Genomic DNA, 20,885 nt, shown 5'->3' on the forward strand with positions numbered 1-20,885 from the left:
GGGCCTCCTGAGCATCTCCCGTGTGTGCCAGAGCACCAGGGAGAAAGAAGCGCCTTGCGCAGACACTACGTCACCAAGTGCAAACACATTTTAAAGGTTACCTTTTAATACTGGACCTTCTTGGAGGCTCCCGGTCATGCTTGTGGGAGGAGGGATGCCCATTTTCAGACATATGCTCAAGGTTCCCCATGCTGGGCCGCTTTCCAGGGGCAGCTTTGGACATATTGGCATTATTGAGATTGGCATTTGTTGAGCTGGGAGCTTGCTTTCCTATGGAATTATGGTTATGATGGCTATGACACCCCGAATTTCCTGCTGGAGGAAACAGCGGTCTCTCAGTATCACTTGCAGGTGGAACTGAAGGCCTTTGGACATGCAGGGGACGGTGGGTGGTATTGGTCTGCTGAAGGGGGTCTCTCCTATCACTATTAACATGATTGACATGGTTTCCAAGCAGGGCACCATTTCTCTGCAAAATAATGGGAGACAACACCAGGTAATTTAACAAGTATTTGATGCAGGCTAGCTTTGTTAGGTAATTTTTTTCTACACGAAACACAAATTCTAGGTAAGCTCCGTAGGATCCCTGTAAAAACAATCTGAGTGTCTCACAGATCAGGGCGGATGTGTCTGTGTGGCAGCTGGTCCCCCTGAAATGAGGAAGGTTACCGATCCCTGAGCTGGGGAGCAAGCTCTTGGCTGTCACACGAGTGTGCTCTTCACGTCGATCCAAGTTGAGGTGACTTATACCCAGCAAGGCTGACTGGCAGCCCCCAGCAGTTGAGGCTGGACAGGAGGCATGCTCTCTGGGCTAGGGGTGCTGAGGGCCAGCCCAGGGAAGAAGGGGGTAACACAGGTGGGCAGCTGCTAGCGGGACTCAGGAGGCTCAGCCACACTGGCCAAGCAGCTGTGGCCAGGCTCCTCTGAAGCTGCCAGCGTGGGACAGAGGGGCCAGCTCAGGGCAGGAGCAGGCCTGGCCCTAGAGGAGGTGCCGAAGGTCTGCTGTGGGGAGAGCATGGTCCGTGAGCCCCTCTAGGCCCGGGTGCTGGCGTGCATTCTCCAGGTTCTTTTGTGGATCACCGACTGCCCAAACTGAAGTCCTGCCCCACTATCTCCAAGTGGCCAGTGTGTAGCTAGGCGTGGAATAATTACTTTGAATACATCTTCTTCTTCTTCTCGTTTTGTTTCCTCCGGCTCGTCATCTTGCAAATCACATGATATAGCACGCCGGATTTCTGGCCCAATGTCATGCAGTGTCCTTAATCCTGCCTAGATCAACAAAAATGGCAAAACGGATTAGACAATATGGGTGTGCTGGGCCCAGCCTGGGTCCTGGCTCTGCTCCTGCCTGATTCAGCTGTGGCGAGGGAAGCTTTCTCCAAAGGGCAACCCATGGGAGTGACTACTCGTGTGAATGTAACTGAAGGGTCCCTGAAGCCCCGGGGTTGAAGGGTGTGGTCAGGAGTTCCAGACGGTCCTAGACTAGGGTGCTCAAGGCCTCCGACCCAGTCACTTCCTTCTCACATAGCCCAACTGTCAGGGAACAGTGTCTGCCATGGCCAAGAGCACATGCCTGCATCCAAATGACAGTCTACAGAAGGAGGGCCTGCAGAGTCCTCTCCTAGAGCCCCAGAGAGGGCCAGGAGCACAACCCAGCCACTCAATGGGGAGGGTGGCCAGGACTCACTGGCCATGATCTAAGTACGGGTATGAGGGGGCAAGCTGACCAAGCAGCCAGCGGGGCCACTGGTTCTGCAAGAAAGCCATGGGAACGAGGGAGTGACAGGTGCACACACTGCAATCACCAGCACATTCAGGACCATGACGGAATGGGTCGACACACACACAGACCCGGGCCGCTGTGCAGCGCCAGCCTCCGTGGCCATCCGTGGTGCCCTGGAGGGTCAGGCCAAGAGCTTGCCAACAGCTGGATCATCCTCTTGAAGACCACAACACATTGAAAAGGGCTCACCAGCCTCTGGAGGCTGTGTGGGACCCACCAGGTGACCCCTCCTGGCCCCTCACAGACACAGTCCTTTGCCTAAGGCCCTCACGGTTGGCTTTCCTTACACTGGGCCCCGGGTTCCACCGGAACAGGGCCTGGGAGACGCCCTTCTGTTGTTCCCAGCTTTGTTAGGGAAACACCAGAGATGATTCTGCTATACATGTGGAGGGACGAGTTGCTGGCTCTGAGAAAGTTCTGTTCTGACCATCAATTTGAAGAAAAACAGCATGCTGACTTAAAGACTAATAGGAACGGTATAGCCACTTTATCCTTTTCCACAAAAAGACTGGCATCTCAAAGAGGCATTTCCTCCCTGCCACCAGGCCTAAGTGCCCCCTGTCCTATATTTGGGCAGGACCCTCTCATTTGCTGGCAGTCCTTCTGCCACAGCGGAGACTGTCTGAGTCCTGGCTGCACAGGGCTGATCTGCACACTACATCACGGTGGTCAGCAGGGAACAACTGGGCTTAGAGGTGGGGCATCAGGGGAGGGGACCACTTCCTGGCCCTTCCTCCACAACCCCCAGCAGCAGGGAGTTGGGAGGGGAGGGGCTGGTGGGGATAGTGGCCACGGTCTGGCCAGGTCCCACAGGGCTGGCCCCCTGGTGTGGGAATGCTCACAACTGGTCTTCTGCAGAAGCCAGTGGTGGTGATGGTAATTTAGAAAGTAAAGTCCTACGGGAAGTTCCTAAGAAGCTCCTGTGAAAACAGCCTCCTCCTCCATAGGAGACAATGCTGTTAAAAATGGTACACCAGGCTAGGTCTGATATGATCCATTCTCTGAATAGAGGAGCAGGGCTGGGGGCGGGGGGTGTCTTTCCATTTCATGAATTGTGGGTGTGCAAGAGCTGCCTGGATTCAGAGCTCTCAGGTTCCTGGCGAGGAATGCTGTGGTCTCGTTGGGGAAAGACACACGTGTCCTGCCACCAAACCCAGAATAGTTTGTGGTATGGTCAGTGAGGCTACCTCTCACTCTCCTGTCCCTCTGACCACAGGCACGAGCTGCACGCGCACAAGCATACACATACACGCTCATGTAGGTGCACACACACGCTTTCCCTCTCTCAGGATCCCCAAGTCTGGCACATCTGAGCCAGGGGAATCGTCTGGCTTAGACGCGGACCCACTTGCCATTCTCTTGGAAACATCGAGAAGGCGACGCTAATGTCCAGTGGGGGAGAGCTTTTTCACACAGAGCTGCGGGCCTGTGCAGGAAGGTCCAGCCCAGCAGCGTTGAACAGCCTGCAGCTCATTTGTTCAGTGTTTCCCAGAGCACAGTCATCAAGGGAAGATTAGCTAAGCCAGGATTTCATTGTCTGGTTTTGGATCACTGGAGGAAAGGCAGATGTGAGGCTCCCAAATCAAAGACCAGGTTTGAGACACCTGCTGTCGTGTCTATAAGATAAACATAGGTAACAAAGCACTAAGTCAACACCCCCAGGTAAATTATATATATGAGCCCATGTCACGAGGCACCACGGGCTTGGAATACCCCTGAGTTTGAAAAACAAAAAAACAAAAAACAAAAAAACAGATAATCCTATTCACTGTCATTCAACAATTTGGACTAGGTCTGATTAAAAGAAATAGAAAACTATTTATTTGGATAATTTTTAACATCATCCACTGTTGGCGGGTTGACATTTCACTGAAATATACATATAACATAATTGCATAAGAAAAACAAAAATGGTCTCCAGCAGGTCTTCGATGGTACACAAGATCAGGAGAGTGTGGTGAACAGACACAGGACAGAGAATTTGTTTGCAACATAAATCATGGAGAAAACTGAGAGGTGGCTCAAGAGGCCCCTTCTGAGGACAAATAATGACAACATATTTATTAAAGAGACATTAGAGGAGGATAAAAAGCATCACTCTTCCTCGACATGAAAGCAGAGGTTTAGAAATCATGGTTACGTTTTGCTCACACCACGCAGGAAGAAACACATCTTCTAAAAGTCAGGGATTGACCTGACTCTTTCACATGGGATCTGGGGAAGGACGCAGGGGGGATGGGGCATGCCGAGTGGTGGTGGCAGGGGTAGGGTGTCTGCCAGGGGAGGGTGCCAGGAGTGGGGTATCTGCCGGGGGGTGTCAGGGGTGGGGTGTCTACTGGGGGTGTGTGTCAGGGGTGGGGTGTCTACCTGCGGGGGGGATGTCAGGGGTGGGGTGTCCGGGGGTGGTGGTGCCAGGGGTGGGTTGTCTGCCAGGTCTGGGAAGGCGGGAAACAGAGGTTCCCAAACTTGAACTGAAATGAAGCTTAAACACAGCACCCTGAATTTATTACATATCACAAAACATGATAATGAAATTTTTCTAGCACACATATCAAGCTAAAAGGTAGCTTAGGCTGCTCCAAAATTTCCATAGGCACGAGTTCTGATCCCAGAAAACTATCTTAAACTCTTGAAAAAATTACTTTTTTCCACAGTCCTAAGAAAAAGAACATTCCTTTCCCTTGAAATAAACACTTTACAATCAGTAAAATGAGCTATTCTTTCATTTTTCATATCGGTGTCTACCTCTATCGGCAAAGTACTACTTTAATTTGAAACTTGGTCATTAGCACTTAAACCAACATAATTAAAGCCATATAAAGTCATTCCATTAACATCACAGTAGAATTATGGTTTTGAATAAACACAGAATTGTTATAAAATAGAAACATTTTTAAGATGTCCAATCATATAAAATATTAAACAGAATCAAGCCTAGTTTCTGGTTGATTTTTAAATGTTAGATGGTATCATAAATATCTTTTAAAAAAAGAAATGTTGGCGCTTTGCCTGCAGACTGCTGCTTTAAATTTTAGACACCATTTAATTGGAATTTTGTAGATATTTACTCCATAGATGATTAAGTCACCAAAAAAAACAAAAACAAAAACCAAACTACAAAATCTAAGTATCTCTGAAGCAATAGCATAAAAATATGGCATTTGAACATCAAATAGGAACATTCGTTTACCTTCCTTTCTCTTGCCCACTCTTAGGGTCAGATTTTCCTACCTGGGTGTGTGAGAGATCCTGCCCTCGTCGCCTTCCTAAGCTAGCTCCGTGAGACCCACCAGGAGCTGCCGGCTCTCAGCGGCACAGCAAGCCCAGACAAAGGCCAGAACCCCTCCTGAACCTACACTGTAACAGTGGAGATAAGAGATGTGAGTCTCCAGTCGGACCCGGCCAGGCCATTCATCTCTGGAGGCGAGTGCCAGGCTTTCAGACCCCAGCCAGCGAGCCCCTGTCCGGCAGAGCCTGTTCTCCATCACGGGCTTCGCTCAGCCAGGCCTGGCCTTGCACACTCATCTCCTGAAGGGCAAGTGCTGGTGAACCCTTTCGCGGGATTCAGCCCTACGCAATCAGAGGGCACGGTTTCCGAACTAGCTCCATCAGAAGAACGAACTGGAGGTTCAGCTCTTAGAGAATAAACCAGCCCATCTACAAGCTGTCCCCCACCGCCTCCGCATACACAACACATATGGGCACACCCCTTCTTTTGTCCTCCTTTTCCTCCAGGGAAAATGTGACAGTGTAGCTTTGTGTCCATTACGCACAGTTCTTGAGTCATGCATCCAGGGTGAGAATCATGAGCACGGCACTCCGTGGGCCACCCATGGGGATTCTGACCCTCACTGAAAAGTCAGCTGTAATGTCACCACAGAAGTTCCTCTTGGGGCTGCGCTCAGCAACACACATCAATTTCCCACCACTTCGAAAGGTTAAGGAAGGTTTTCTTAAAATTACCTAAAGGGACCTATGACATTTCCCTGTGGACGATCTCACAGAGCTCTCTGAGCAACCTCGATTCTTGGCTGAAGTTTAACACCAGAATCTGAAATTCCTGTGAGTTTCCTGATAACAGAGTATTACTTCAATTTAAGCTCAGCAGATACCTTAAATCAGGAGCTCTAGTCTGTTAGCATCTCTGTAGCTGTCATAACAATCTCCCAACCTTTACCCCACTACATCCCGGAAGGCCAGGATTATCCCCATTTGGTTGAGTGGCCTGCCCTACCTAGCGAAGGCTCAGCTATGACTCAGGTCCCCAGGCCTGTGGTTCCCATGAGGCCCTGCTGGCCTCACCCAGGCCATCACCAAGACAAAGTTGTTGAGTCTATGGGAAAGAGGGCTGGGATCAAGTCTGAACTGTGTGCTCACTTAATGACTGTGACCCCACTCAAGTTTAACCTTCTTCCAACTAACTTAGCAGAGCTCTTGTATCACTAAGGCCACATGGAAATGACCAGTGATCACACATTCTTGTCTCGGCTGGGCCGCTCTGAGGAGTGGTGATCTTTAAAACACGGTCTATCACACACTAACTCAGACCCCCATTCCTCCAGATCAGCACAGGCAGTGAGATGTGGGGTTCCACTCTCAGTCTGAACTTCGCTGGGCATAGAGGGCACAGGAAGCTCTGTGTCTAGGTGAGTGGGTTGGGACTGGCATGGCACCGGGGAGGACAGAAAAGTTCTGGTGGGGACAGTGCTCAACGCAGGAGGCTCCCTCACCAGGGAGATCATAAAAAGGCTCCAGCACCCTTTTCCTTTAGCGGGGATATGGGATCATTTCCCTAGAGTAGCAGTTCTCAAAGCATGGACCAGGGACACTTCCAGGGGCCCACGAGGGGACTGTAATTTGCATAATACTAGTATCTTCTTTGCCTTATACATGCATTCTCTCAGAGCATAGTGGGGTTCTTCAAAGGCTCCATGACATGTGAGGATGTCACCTCTCTGCTATCTTTGTACGTGTATATTCTGTATTTTAAAAATTTCTCAGTTTTAATTTCTAATGTAAATACTGATATACAAGGGTCCTTAATTATTTTTAAGAACATAAAAGAGACCCTGAAGATTGAGAACAGCTGATAACTCAGCCCCAGACGGGCAGCACCAACCTTTCCTCAGGCACTGGCCCCTTCACCTCATCTATGATTCCTGGGATTCTGCTGACTTTCTCTACTTACGGAAGAAATGTCCTTCCTCTGGCTTCTCTGAGCTAGCCTTTGGCACTTGTTAATGAGTTGCCTTCACCGTGGCTTAGAATGTCATACCCTCCCATTACCCCAAATAGCCACCTCTCTTAGGTCTGAGGTATGCCACGGAGAATGAATTTACACAGGTACCTACCCAACCTTGGAGCTGTTAGTAGGTGTTAGCAAGTTCCTTCTCGTGGAAAACTGACACATTAGGGCTAATGAAGTCATTAGGTTGGTATTATTCAATAACACACCACAATAATTAAGACCTTCTGCTACTACGTAATATAACCTGCCTTAACTTCTTTTCAGTAATTCTATATCTTCTTGAAGGCTTTTGAAAATAATCATTATTATTGTCAGAGGAAAGAGATCTCCTGCCTTTCAGAAAAAGTAGAGAATCCTGTACCCAACAATCCTGTGAATTTAGGTTGGGTCACACCACACTGTAAGGACAACGTGTAATTATGAAGAGCCTGGTGTCCAACCCTACATCTGTTTCCCTACGATGGATACCGGCCTGCATCGTGTCTTCCATACAGGAGCGTAAGAGTCTAGCACCATGGATTCTGGTGTTGGGTACCAAGTTTGCTGAGTCTGTGAAGATTCTCAGGTAATAAACTTGAGGTGTCTCTTACAACTTTTCCACACTCAAAGCTATACTCTTCTGGCAAGGTTTTAAGAGAAAGGACAGAGGTGTCTGCAGTCTGACCGTATGCCAAGTTTCTGGGAAGCTTTGTTTCCCTTTTGAGTTGAAGTCAGAGGCAGACCTCATGACTTTTGGCTGTTTCCATAAACTGCCCTTGGCTAGCAGCCATGGCTAGCACCATCACTCAGCAACACAGCCAGGCCCCTACGGGGCCAGAGTCTCTCATTTCATTGAAACCATTCCCTAATTCCATCCAGAACGTTCACCGTTTTCCAGTTGTTCCTTATATGGAAGGACTGCAGAAAAGTATATGGAAACACCTGCCATGCCCATTGCTTGGGGCTGTTCTGCCGAGACTTTACCCTGTGGAGACTCCATCTAGAAGTCAGCTGGTCACCCTGGCCCTCTGAGACAGGGGGAAGCACATACCGCCCTTCATTGTTTAAGAAACTTGACATCGGGGTGGGTCAGAAACAGAGGGATCATTCATCTGATGGTGAATTAGCTCCACACCTGTGCCCATGGGGCTGACCAGTCTCCTTTGCAGGCATGATACACCAAACTCTTAATAAGTGGTGCATCCCAGGCACTACCTGATCAGGGCAGAGTGGGCCTTCAGACCAGAGCAGGATTCCAGAGGCCCCTGGTACACCAGGCATTAGCCTTTTAGTTGCTGGATCACAGAGGGATCTCGAGAGGGACTGGATGTCAGCAAGGGGGCCCCAGCTGTTAAAGTAGCATGTACAGAGAGGCTTCATCTTCACAAGGGTGTGGCCACACCAGTGTGTGCTGGCCAGCTTTCAACCCCACCCTGCACACCACTGCCCTGGGTGCTGTGTGAAGTCAGACCTGCTCTTGGGCCCCATGGACTCTGCTGTGAGAATCCATAAAACCCACCATGAGCTCCTAGACTTACAGCAGTCTCCACACTGGGAGCAGAATCAGGGCCCAAGCCTGTTTCCATAAGTGAGGCCAGGGAATCCACTTCAGTGCAGACAGGCCAGATCACTGGTAACATGAGCCCCTGGGGCCAAAGGGCACAGTAGAAAAGACATCACTGGAACAGACCTCAGGGCTGAGAGGGACCCTGCCACCTGTGCCCCGGATGGGCCTGCAGGACTTCCCCTAATGCTGCTCTTCCCCATGGTGGATACCACTTTCCCACTTGGCCTGCTCTTGAATGAGCCCAGCCAGGAACAGGGCCTCCCCACATGCTTGCTGGCTGTCTCCACTGCATTCCACCTGCCCCCTCACGCACGCACGCACGCATGCGCACACACGCGCAAAGCCTCCGGTCTGCACCGACGAGGGCAGGCCAAAGGGGCTTGTAAACACTTCTTTTCTCTAAACACTTCAGAAACTTCAAGTTTTCACACTACAGTTACTTTTGAATACTGATCTTAAAACTCTAGTTGGCTCCTCTGGGTATCTTGGGTTCAGCACTGGATGTACAGGCTCCTCAACTACTGAGAATTTCAGACTCCCTCGTGAAGCAACTTCTCGGGCAAACGTCTACAATTTGTAAGATTCGTGAAAACACAACCTGCAGAGGTACCCCTGTGTACATCTTTATACATTTCCCAGATCTCCTTAAAAGGGGTAGAATTCTCTTTCTTGGTGAGTAACTACAGTACAGAACAGAACAGAGATCAAAGAAAAACAAGAATTTCTTAAAGTTCCGGTAGTAAACAGGCATATGATATTATTATTGTTGTAGTCTTAATAATAAGCAATTATACGTTCAAAGTGCTTTACAATCACTTAGCTATTCCTCACAACAGCCCTGTGAGGTAGGTCGACATTATTGCCCCCATTTTACAGATGGGGGAAACTGAGGCACAGAGAGGTTAAGTGTCTTGCCCAAGGTCATGCAGCAAGTGAACGCTGGAGCTGAGACTAGAACCCAGGTTCCCTGACTCCCAGTGTCCTTGAAACTAGACCACACTGCTTCCAAAGAGGCATCCCCAGACTGGCTTTGAGCACGAATTAAAGACGGACAATGTTGGATGAGGTTTGGGTGTGGTGGTATTTCCCGTGGACACGTTAAGATGGAACCTGAGGTGTTACCTGGACTGGTTTTGGCATGCAGGTGTATGTGTTAGTTTAAATGGTGTCTGAGCTTCCTGGCCTGCCCACTTCCCACTGCATTCTCAACTGGGTCACTGCAGAGAGTGGGGGCTGGAGGGTCAGGAGGTCATGGCAGACTGGCATATAAAAGAAACTCTGTCAGCTCAGTGCCGAGGGGCCTGCCAGTCTTTGGGAGTTCGGGCAAACTAGGGATGCAGGACTTTGGAACAAAGTCAGCTGCCCACCTTAGGCAGGTCTGCTTCATCTTTTTATTATGGTATTTTTTTACTGGCCAGCGTCAGGAAGTTGTGTTCATTTCATTTCTCTGTGGGGCAGCTGCCCCCCTCCTTTGCTCTCTCTCTCTCTTTCCCTTTCTCTGAGTCTCTGCTTGGAAGGGAAAACTGTTAAGCCTTTTGCACGTTCCCTTCCATGAAAAAGAACCACCGGGAGCAGCGTCCGCAACAGGAGGCCATGGCTCTGCAGATGAGCCACACCCTGCTTCCGCCTTCTGGAGGAGTGCTTTGCTTGGAAGGGGTCTCCCTGGGGCCTTGGGTTTGCTTTTTCCTGCATTTCTCCCGAAATGCTGTTTCAGTAGAAATAAGCCCACTTGAGACTTTTCCCTTTCAAGGCCTTAGCCACAAACGCCTTCCGACTAACGAGCTTGGTGCTGTAGCTCAGGCAGAAAATTCTAAAGCATCCGTTCAAGCATCTGAAACAAATGAATCAGCCAGTGAAATCTCATCTGTTAGCATCTGTTCTCGTCTTAGATTAAAAAAGAAAAGAAAAGAAAAAGCCTTTTTTATGGCTTTAAATGGACTCATGCTTTTTAAAAAAAAAAATATCTTGCTACTTTTTAAACTAAGGTAACTAAGTAACAGGTGTCCGCTACTCCACGGATTAAATGTCTGTGGAGCGTGTCTTCCTCTCCTGCACTGGGCCTCCCCAAGGTGGCCGCATCAGGGCATATCCGGGACTAAGAGTCGCTGGATTCTTTATACCACCCACCCTTCCACTCGAGCACCTACATCACCAACTGTTGGCTGGGGTGCAGGCTTTCACAGAAAACCTAACCACCTAACTCTTTACCAGCTGCAAAGAATGGTTTCCTTCTTAAACCCAACCTCCGAACAGGTGAGAAAAAGACTATCCCTCTAAAGTCTTCCTGTCATTAAAGATAATCAGACTCCCATCTGGAACAACTGGGGGATAGAGTCTCCTCGGATTTCACCAGAGTATCTTTGGCATAAAGAGAATCCTTGAATGTTGAAAGAAATGAACAAAACTTTTCCCACTTTGGGATCTTTTTTTTTTTTTTTCCCCCTTTATCCATGAGACACTGGACTAATTCATGTCTGTATCTTGCATCTGGAAGGTCTGATGGGGCACTGCTGTTTGATGGGAAGGGGACTGAGCATTTTCAAGGCTGCAGAGCTGTGTTCCTTTATTGACTTGCTCTTGGCAGAAACTTGCAGGTCACTCAATGTAGCAGTAATGGAGGGGAGAGCAAATGTGGAGTTAAACTGAAGTGGATATGGCACATGGGGAGGGGGGCGGGTGGTGAGGAAAACAAAAAGGCAGCCTGATGCAGCTTCTCTCTGACCCTCTGGAGAAGGTTGGAGAGAAGGCTGGCTTTAATGAAGATGGATGGATAGATGGAAACTGCACACTCATTCAGACCGCAGAGGCCAGAGGACACCGGGTGCCGAGCTCCTCCCGACACGAGGATCCCCTTCATATAGAAGGGGACACCACAGTGGGTCTGAAGAGAGGGAGACCAGATGGAGCCCCCAGGACTGGAAACCCCAGTGCATCTGTGTGCCCTTGAGAACCATTCCATGGGGAGCAGAGAACGCGGACCTGTTCTGATCCTGCTCAGACAGACTGCACTCTACGCAGCACAAGCACGCACATGCCTACGTTGTACTTCTGCGCTCACACTCGACCTCCCATGGGCAAGCCGTCCGTCAGCCACGTGGCACACCCGGCGTGGGAGGAAGCCACTCATCCCACTTCTCAGCAGGCTGTGCCCACATCTGGGGGCTTCCTTGCGCGTCCTTGTACTTGTCCTAGTGACACTGGGTGCCACTGCCATTCGACCCCGTGTCCCTAACTGCTGTGTCATCACAGAGTATTTCATCACACAGAAAGGAAGCGCCTCCTCGTGCTCATTAAAAGTAGAGTGACAAATCACATTTAAAGCCACTTCTAGAACAGAGGAGGCCAAAAATGTAATTAGAATTATCCTTCAAGGAGACCAGAATTTTCTATTTTTAATGTTTGCTTCAGAATCCAATACACTTTCAGAATTTATCAGTCAAGATTATGAACACAACTTAATCTTCTAGGCTGTGTACTCAACATAAATTATAGTCATAGCCTCAACTCCCAACAGAACCAGGTAAAGATGCACTGGTATCATCATCTAACAGGAAATGTTTAATTTCACCAAGGAAATGAAACTCTTTCTACAAACAACAAAATGAAAAATGTTTAGGAGAAAAACATTATTGTAATGCAATGTGTTGGTCTTTTACCCCATGACTTATAAATGTAGCTTTAGCACCATTTGAAACTGCAACTTAAAAAGACTCGGGGAAGCCCATCCATGAAATGTGATAATTATTTAGCCATGTGTTGTTTTTCAGGTTTTAAAACATCAAAACACTGTATCTAGCCACTAGAGCAGGAACTGAAGCCATCTGACTGGGAAGTCTTGGGAATTCAGGGAAGGGAGAACTCTACTCATGCGGTCATCATGCACGCATTCCCCAGAAAACAGAAGGGTCTCCTAACACAGAGCTAACTTGGTTACTGGAAGTTATGACATAGCCATCCATGAGAGAGTATGTTTCCCCCTCAAGAAAAGTCATCAAGTGCTATGGACCCCACCACCTAGAATCCCAGAATAGCAGGCAGTTCCCTGCAGGGGGAGGGAACCGTGACACTCCCAAATCCGGCCAGTCTAGTCCTCCAGGCCCAGGACCGCTTTAGGGAAGCGCCTTCAGAAGTGCATTCATCACCCCTTCTCCTTGCACCCAACTTGGCCACGCTGCCCCCAAGAATCTATGGACCACAGACCTGTTCAGACTTGCAAACACATCTTTTCAGTTTGCTTTCATCTTTCTAAGGCTACTTGTGAGTGGTGGTCGGGAGGAGGGCTTTCCCTTTTGCAGACTGGAGGGGCCAGAGGGGAAAGTTTTACTCACAAATTCCACAACCTGAGACAGCAATGGGCTACTGGACTGAGCCTGTGGTTCACTGAGCCACCTTTAGGACAGGTGATCAGAGAAATAAAGATCGGAAATCGTCTTCAGCTGGATTGAGCATCCTTGCTTCCCCTGGCTCTGCAGCTGTCTGGGCAGAGCAGAGGTGTCCTCATGAAGGACATCTACTACCCCACCATCTACATATGCACCCACTTGCCCTCACTCATGGCCATTCACGTTCATGTCCTCTCTCGCAGCAAGCTCACAGATAAGCCCTCCCTTCACTGCACCATTGCTTGGAACACAAAACAACACTGGGCATTTCTCTCCAGAAAAAAGTGAAGGACTATTCCACACTGAACCCTGCTAATACCCTACATGGCCCAATGTAAGACTCGTGATGATAACAGGGACATAAAAGTCATTTTAAAGTAAACAAATGAACAGGGAAAAAACTCTATCTTACTCGTGATGGACTTCAGGCACGTGGGTAGCAGAGACGATGGGGCTTTGGTTAGTTTGGACAGGTGTTTCTGCAGCTTGCCAACCTCTGTAGTTCCCTTTTGCCGGTTCTTAACATCTCATTCCCTCTTCACCCTGCTTTCTCTGTTGCCAGTGCTCGCTCACAAACTTCCCTTCGTGGCCCCTCCTCCTGCAAGCTTCACAGTGACCCCCTTCCTCCACACACCTGCTTCCCGTGCCAGAGATCTGGGCTTACCTAGAGTTCTACATCCTTGAATGCATGGACCCTGGCTGGAACCAGAGGTTCCTGTAAGCCGCGCCCACACTCCAGGAGCCTGGGGCGAGCCAGGGCTGGTACAGGGGGAGGGCCCAGAGGCTGGCCTGGGCACAGAGCAGCGTTTGCACAGCAAGCCTCACGGCTGTCAGGAAACATACACAGAGACAGACACACTGTGACACACGCGCGCACACACACACCCATCTGCACGCACACACACACCAGGAGGTGATGGATGTTACTGAAATGGACCGAAAACCAACAAGCAGTGGGGTAAGAAACAAACAGAAACAAAACAAAGCACTTGCGTTCAGATGGAAAGCTGTTTCCTGGGCAGCTAGGGCCCGAGCCCGGGACTGGGGGGAGGTGGGTGCCTGCCTAAGGACCCTGTCTTTGGAGAAGCCGGGAGGAGACAGGGTACAAGGCCAGCGCTGGCCCCCCGGGGCCTGCCAGGGCTGTACCTCCGCCGCTGTCCTGGGAGCCCTGCCACCCGGGCCATGGCAGGTGCGGGCACAACAGACAAAGCAAGGAGAGGGGGGCACTTACCTCATAGCCCAGAAATGGCTAGTCCGCATTTTGGGGGGTGTGCGGTATCTCAGTTTAAACAAAATCCTTGTGGCACCGCTCAACCATGAATAGCCAGCTCTCTAGTATTTCAAATAAGCTTGTAAAATGGTTAGTGAAAAGAGAAGAAAACAAAAGGACAATTCACCTGTAGGGCAATGGTGGTGTTCTTCGCAGGGTATTTTCCCACCAGGCCTTGTTCTTTCCGTTTCTTGAATTTCCTAAAGTAGTCCTGTATCAGGAAAGTGGCATAGAACTTCCCCACGGTTACCTCATCATCTAAACGGAGAGACCAGACAGAGCTCTCCCGAATCAGCACATTTGCACCAGAAGCCTCAACTCTCGCTGGGGGCCAGGGCTGGGGCGGGGCAGGACAGCGCCCAGGGCATTGAGCTCTGGGCTGAGGACCCGGGAGACTAAATCTAGCAAAAAGCAAGGTTTTGCAAAGCAGTTAAGGCTCAAAATTAGAGTCAGTCCCATGAACTGATACTCAAAATTGCAGAAAACGGTATGTTTGTCATGAGTTTATTAGAGCAGCATATTAGTAACACTATGGAGTGCTGTCTTGGTTATTTACTGAAAATAAAAATTACGAAACAAAAAAAGACTTCCTGGGTCCTATTTTCACCCCTGTGCATAGAGATTTGCATGTGTAATTACCATGAACACCAAGGCAATTAACCATCCAAATCCTGATGCTTTGAGATAAAGACAGAGACCTCAGAAAGTGACAGACAAGCTCGGAAGAGGAGGAAGGTTCAGGAAAGTGGCTGCAAACCCAGATTTTCACGTGCCCCCGTGATTCTGTTCCAATAGCCTCCATATGCCATTTCTCTGTTTGTAACCCAGAACTGCTTATTTTTGGCACTGCAAGCGACAGCTCCAACTAACCTCGAAGTTGAGCTTATTTCTGCTTTGTTCGGAACAACTCCAGCATGTACCGCTGGGGCACTGGAACTCCGCTGAGCATTTTAAAGGTGATGCATGAGGCAGAATAGAGGCTCTGGCTGTCTCATGGTAAACCACGATGTGTTTGCCCAGGGGCCTCCACCAGACCTGCTCTCCCTGGGGTGCTCGCCCCCAGATCTGCAGTGGCCCCTGGGCAAGAAGCTTAGGGCCCCAGAAGTTGTAGAGGCTGGGAGAAGAAAGGGCTGCTGGCCCTCAGGCTTTGGGACAGCTGAGCTTGTACCCAGGCTGCACTTGCAAGAGCTGCATGCTGATCTGGGGCAAGGGGCTTGTGTTCTCATCTATAAATGGGGCCACACCTCTTAGAGGTGCTGTGAGCATGATCCGAGAGGAGGCCTGGAAGCACCCGGCCCCATGCTAGGGTGGTCCGAAGTGCCTGGGCTGGATGACAGTGAGCCGGCAGCCTGCTGATGGTGCCATCCATTGAAATGGATGGTAGAACATGACATGTGGGAAGCGTCCCCATCTGGATACTGCTGGGCTGCTGTACGCACCTCTCCAAACTTCCCTGTCAGGAACCACTCGGTGTTACTGAGTAAGAAGATGCCTTGGGGCAGCTGGCCTCGAGAAGAGCACTGTGTTCCTCACGAACCCCAGCCAAGAAGTCTGAAGTGGTGTCGGGGCCACCAAAGGGACGAAGGCTTTGGGTAGCATGTGAAACTATGTCCCGCATCTGTCTCAGGCTGGTCCAAATAGCCTAATGATGCACTGCCCATGGGCAAGGAGGTGAGAGGTGGACAGACCATTTAGGTCTCAACACTTCATTCCTACTTTGCTCTCAAGCTGCTCCTAATTTTGCCCAGGGTACATCTGGTATATACCTTCTAGCTACCTCTATTCTTGGGCATCCATGTTCCCAGAGGAACTCCATGTGGGTGTCATGGCCTCTTCACAACAGCTCTGAGATGGTGGGATGGCTTTCCCCTCAACAGATGCAGCGGGGTTGAATGACCTGCCCTGGCCGGTCGAGTTGGGATGTGAGCCCAGGGCAGTAGGCCTCCCAAACATGGGCTCTCCTCTTCCTCCACACCGCCCACTCAGGGACTGCCCAGCTCTGGCCACACACCACCTACTTCTTTGGGGCTGCCTCCCCCAGAGTACAAGTCTCTCTACTGAGCTGCATGCGGGAGGTGGGCTCACAGTGGACAACCCTGGGGGACCTAGGGGGCCTCTGCCTTCTGTGCCACAGCTATCCCCTGCAGTCCAGGGTATCAAGTCTTCTCTGTGGGCTTCCAGAAAAAAACACTAGGTTCACAGAAGGCCCACCTCATTCCACACTGGGATGTTTCCCGTAAATGCAGGCCTGATCCTTTTCTCCCTTCAGCCCAGATGGTGCTGGCCTGGAGGGGCCCCGGAGGTTCCTGCGGGAGGGTCTTGGCTCTCTTTGGCCCAGAACTGGGGGAAGCAGGGTGCTCAGTGCAGAGGGCTGACTGTGGTTCTGCCTGAGTGGCCACTCCAGAGCGGAGGCAGGCCACCACTTGGTGTTCTCCACTGAGATGCTAAGCTAATTGAGGCTGGGCTGAGGACAAGCTCTCAAGAACAGGAAAAATCAAAGCTAGAGTTTGTTAGAAAAGGAAGGGACAGAAGGAATGGTTGCAGCGAGGCTGTCTGGGCTCAGGCCTGGAGAGAAAGAGATGGGGTCAGGTTTTTGAGCTCTTCAGGGCAAAGGAGCCAAAGATCCAGGTCAAGGAGTGGAGGCCCAAAGGAAGGATAGCCCCTGGGAGAATAGGGGACTCCTACAGAAAGGGGGAAGAGCCATGACACGGCAGAGGACTGAAGAGTAGAGCAGAGGACATGAGCAAGATTCGGAGATGGGCAAGGGGACCACTGAGCACAGGTGATAGAGAGGACAGGCAGACTATGCCCGAGGCCACAGGCCCCTGCACTGCCACAGTGCAGAAGGACAGTTCCCCACTGCTCCTCTGGGGCTGGCTCCTGGGGTCGCCTCCTTCTCAGAAGCTTGTGATGACCTGGGCGGGTGGGGGGGGGGGCACCGCACACCACCCTGAGCTACAAAGCCTCCCGAGATGGGCCCCTGCCCCACTGCCACCAGGCCTGTGAGGGGCTCCCTGATGCCCCACATGGGCCAGTCCCAGACACGGGGAGCAGCAGGCCTGGTGGAATCTGCCGCTCTGGCCAGGGTATGGCCTGCAGGACACTGAGCCCCTCGGCCCTGGGAGCTAGCCATCTGCTGGCCCAGAGGCCCATTTTCCAAGTGTGCCGCAATGTGGGTGAGGCTAGGAACCAATGGTCTACTGGAAGAGAAAAGAAGCAACAGAGAGAACTGGTGGAATGCAGGCAGTAAAATCCTGCCCCGCATGCACCTCCTACAGAGTGTGTTCGCGGATGCCTGAGAGTCCCTGCCTGCCACGAACCTCTCCAGCGCAGTAGCACTTGGGGTTCGGCCTGGAGGAGCACCATCCTAAAGACACACTCAAACAGTGCAGCAAGCCACCCCCTAAGGCCTGCTGCCTTCCCGGGTTTCACTGTGCTCCTGCTGCCATTTTGGAATAGATGAACACCTGTCATCCTAAACCCCAATCTTTTCTGAGAAATACAGAGAAAAGGCCAGGCCCAGCTATCAGGCCAAGAAAGCGGAAGGATATTTGGCTTTTACTAGCAGTCTAGCAGAGCTAAAATTTGATCTGTTTTGAGGGCACTAGCATGGTGAGCCAAACTCTGGACCTTTTTTTCCTGGTCTAATTAAAAGAAAGCTTCACAGTAATGCAACTATGCTCCCCAAGATGTTGGGGTGAGACTGGTTTGTGAAGAAGGTGGCCAGTCAGCAGAAGGGTGCTGGGGCAGGGTGGGCCGGCCCTGGGGGGAGGTGGAGGGGGGCAGGGTTTACCGGGACACGCGCAGCCGCTATTCTGAAGCATGCATCTGGATTTGAGAAACAGTGTAGGGGAATACGGCTGCCAAGAGATAACCCTGATTCCATGCCACCACCCTAAAACAGAATTGCTTCAGAATATTCTGAAAGACTGAGACTTGAAAGGAATGGAGGCTGCAGAAAAAGCTCAAGCACATTGTTACAACAATCTTAAAAAGCAATTTCTCTAAGCCATGCGAGCACTGGGTGCGCAGCTGCAAGGAAAAGAATGAAACTGAAGAGTCGTTTTAAATGTGCAGCATCAGTTCTCCTGTGGGGGGCCTGGGTGCTCCAGGTGGGAGCTGACGGTTTTCTGTTCTTTGGTTTTGGGCGGGGGGCGGGGGTGAGGGGGGTTGTGTGTGTGCGTGCGTGCGTGCTTTCCCTTTATCATTTCTTTGGGACCGTCTCCCCCGGCTTTGAGCAGGTGGCTGTGCCAGCTAGGGGTGGCTCCCTCCAGCGACAAAAGCTCACACTGCTCTGGCTTCATGCGGAGGAGCAGACCTAGGCGCCATGCTGCTCGCTCGCGCTCTCTCTTTCTCTGCCTCCCAAGAGCCAGAGACTGTCACCTTCTCAGAGGGAGAGGCCTTGGCCATGGTCCTGGCCCCGGGTCCCGGAGTCGGCTTCCAGCCCTGAGCCCGACCAATCTCGAAAGTTGCAGGAGCGGTGATGCTAGAAAAGTGTGGGTGGTTACAAAACACACCGAATGCTCACAGTGTGCCGGGGGCTAGGGGCGGCTAGAATACTGGGGTTGTGGCACGGAGTGAACGGATCCTGCACCTTTAAAACGTGAAAATAAAATAGTCACGAAACAACCACCTCAACGTCTAAGTCCAGTGTACTTAAACAAAAATGGAAAAACGGTATATATATTATATATATGTGCGTCATATATATATATACATCTGAAAAAGTTTAGTCCGTTATTTTATGACAAATAACAAAAGGAAATAAGCATGCCTGTTAGTTCTGACTCTAAACTCCAGTTAAAGGGACATTTTCGGTAATTATGATGGTAAACTCAGTCCTGAGAAGAACATTTCAAAAATGCCATTTTCTGAAAGCTATCTATTTTTTCTGAGACGTTTTCAACAACGTGTTGAAGGATAAATGGAAACTAACTTTAAATATTTCATTTTGGTTGAAAAAATACACGCTCTTTGGTTTGAGACAGTGAGCTCGTTCTCCCATGGTAATTCTTCCACCGACCAGAAAACCCCTGCCCCAGCCATCTGGGTCTTGGGTCTCCTTCCCCCTGAATCCTCTCCTTTGTCTGGAATGGTCCTCCTGTTACCCCAAATAATTACACCAAAAGGCCGAAGAGCCTTCTTTAGCTGTGGGCCCGAATGCTCTAGCAGATACGTAAAGCATTCTGCAAACCCTCTCTGGGGCTTGCTGGAGATCCTTGCGCTGAAACCAATGCATTAGCCAAGAACCACTTAGGAAATAGATTGCACTGACCACCAGCTGGAGGGACAACTTGGTCAAGCAGTTTCATGCTAGTTTTCTTCCAGATTTTCTTGATCACAGCTCGGAGTTCTTCATTAGCTTGTTCCAGGTTCCCTAAATTCAGAAAGCAAGAGGGGAAAATGAGCCTTGCTTCTCTCTCTTTTTTTGGGGGGGGGGGCAAAAATGAACTATTGGGACTTCATCAAGATACAAAGCTTTTGCACAGCAAAGGAAACAGTCAACAAAACCGAAAGACAACCGACAGAATGGGAGAAGATATCTGCAAATGACATATCAGATAAAGAGCTAGTATCCAAAATCTATAAAGAGCCTTGCTTCTCTTAGCCAGCTCTCCTGTCTGTTCCCACAGGGCTACTTCTCTCCCAGCTGGCCTGGAGCAGAGATCTCAGACAGGACGGGGCTCCCCTCCCCCCGGGCTCTCCAGTAGAGGGGTAGCAGGCAAATAGTGGGCGAGCCTTCCACTGGGTAGTCACCCCACGGCAGGAACCGTGTTTTATTCTGGAATTCCAGGCCTATGCAGCCTGATCTCATCCTACCCTCCCACAGCCAAGACGCACCCCTTCCCACTGCCCCCAGCTAGAATGCCTTCTATTCCTCCACTGCCTGTTCCAAACACTGCCTCCATTTCACCCAAATGAGAAATTCTCTCAATTCCTACTGCATGTACTCATCAGCACCACAAACGCCTGGTCTTTTATTATATGGGCTGAAGCCTGTCTCCTCAGCTAAGCTGTCAGTCCCCAAGACCACCCTGCCTTCTGCCCCACCCAGGCCCGCCGGCTGGGCCAGGTACGGGTGAGCACACTGCCAGGGGTACTGGGAGCTTGGAGAGACTGGCTTTGAGCAGAGGTTCACCTAGAGCTCCGGGGCTACTGGCAGACAGCCGTCTGCAGACCGCAGCTGTGCCCTGCCGGCCCCTCTTCCCTCTCATCCACGGAGTGTGCCAAGAGTTGGCTCCTTCACGGCCTCCACTTTCCCACCTCCTGTCACTCCTCAACCTGCTGCAATCTGCTTTCTGTCCCACTCTCATGTCATCATTGAGCCAACCCCAGCGGCCACCCTCCAGGGCTGAGTGTTTGACATCAGCGGGGAAGATGCAGCTGCTAATAGTCCCTAAGTGCCGGCTTTGTGCCCGCCTGGCAGAGGGGCTCCTGCAGACATCCTCTCATCTCAGCCTCGGGACTCTGCCGGGACGCCTCGGGACTCTGCCGGGACTCCTCCGGATGGAGGCGTACTTATTCCTTTTCAACAGAGGAAGAAGCTACAGCTCAGCACTGTGAAATCCCTCTCTGAAGGTCACACAGTAGAAAGGGACAGCTGGAGTGAATGCACTTGTGATGGTCCTGTCTCTGCCCCAGCCCCCCTCCCCCCA

At 50.6% G+C, this 20,885-nt stretch overlaps 1 protein-coding gene across 3 annotated transcripts in view; it reads right to left on the bottom strand.

The window, feature by feature from the left end:
* The window catches only part of CACNA1D (calcium voltage-gated channel subunit alpha1 D), a 297,870-nt gene that overhangs the window by 8,517 nt on the left and 268,468 nt on the right, over window positions 1-20,885 (bottom strand). For all 3 annotated transcript variants that reach the window (XM_044916847.1, XM_044916841.1, XM_021694968.1), the window contains 4 exons: window positions 19,505-19,606; window positions 14,357-14,487; window positions 1,153-1,269; window positions 102-469 (listed from right to left, as the gene is read on the bottom strand). In XM_044916847.1, coding sequence (XP_044772782.1) covers window positions 102-469; window positions 1,153-1,269; window positions 14,357-14,487; window positions 19,505-19,606 — 718 coding nt within the window. The remainder of the gene's footprint in view (window positions 1-101; window positions 470-1,152; window positions 1,270-14,356; window positions 14,488-19,504; window positions 19,607-20,885) is intronic.

Source organism: Neomonachus schauinslandi, chromosome 1 (assembly GCF_002201575.2).
Source record: "Neomonachus schauinslandi chromosome 1, ASM220157v2, whole genome shotgun sequence".
Lineage (NCBI taxonomy): Eukaryota > Metazoa > Chordata > Mammalia > Carnivora > Phocidae > Neomonachus > Neomonachus schauinslandi.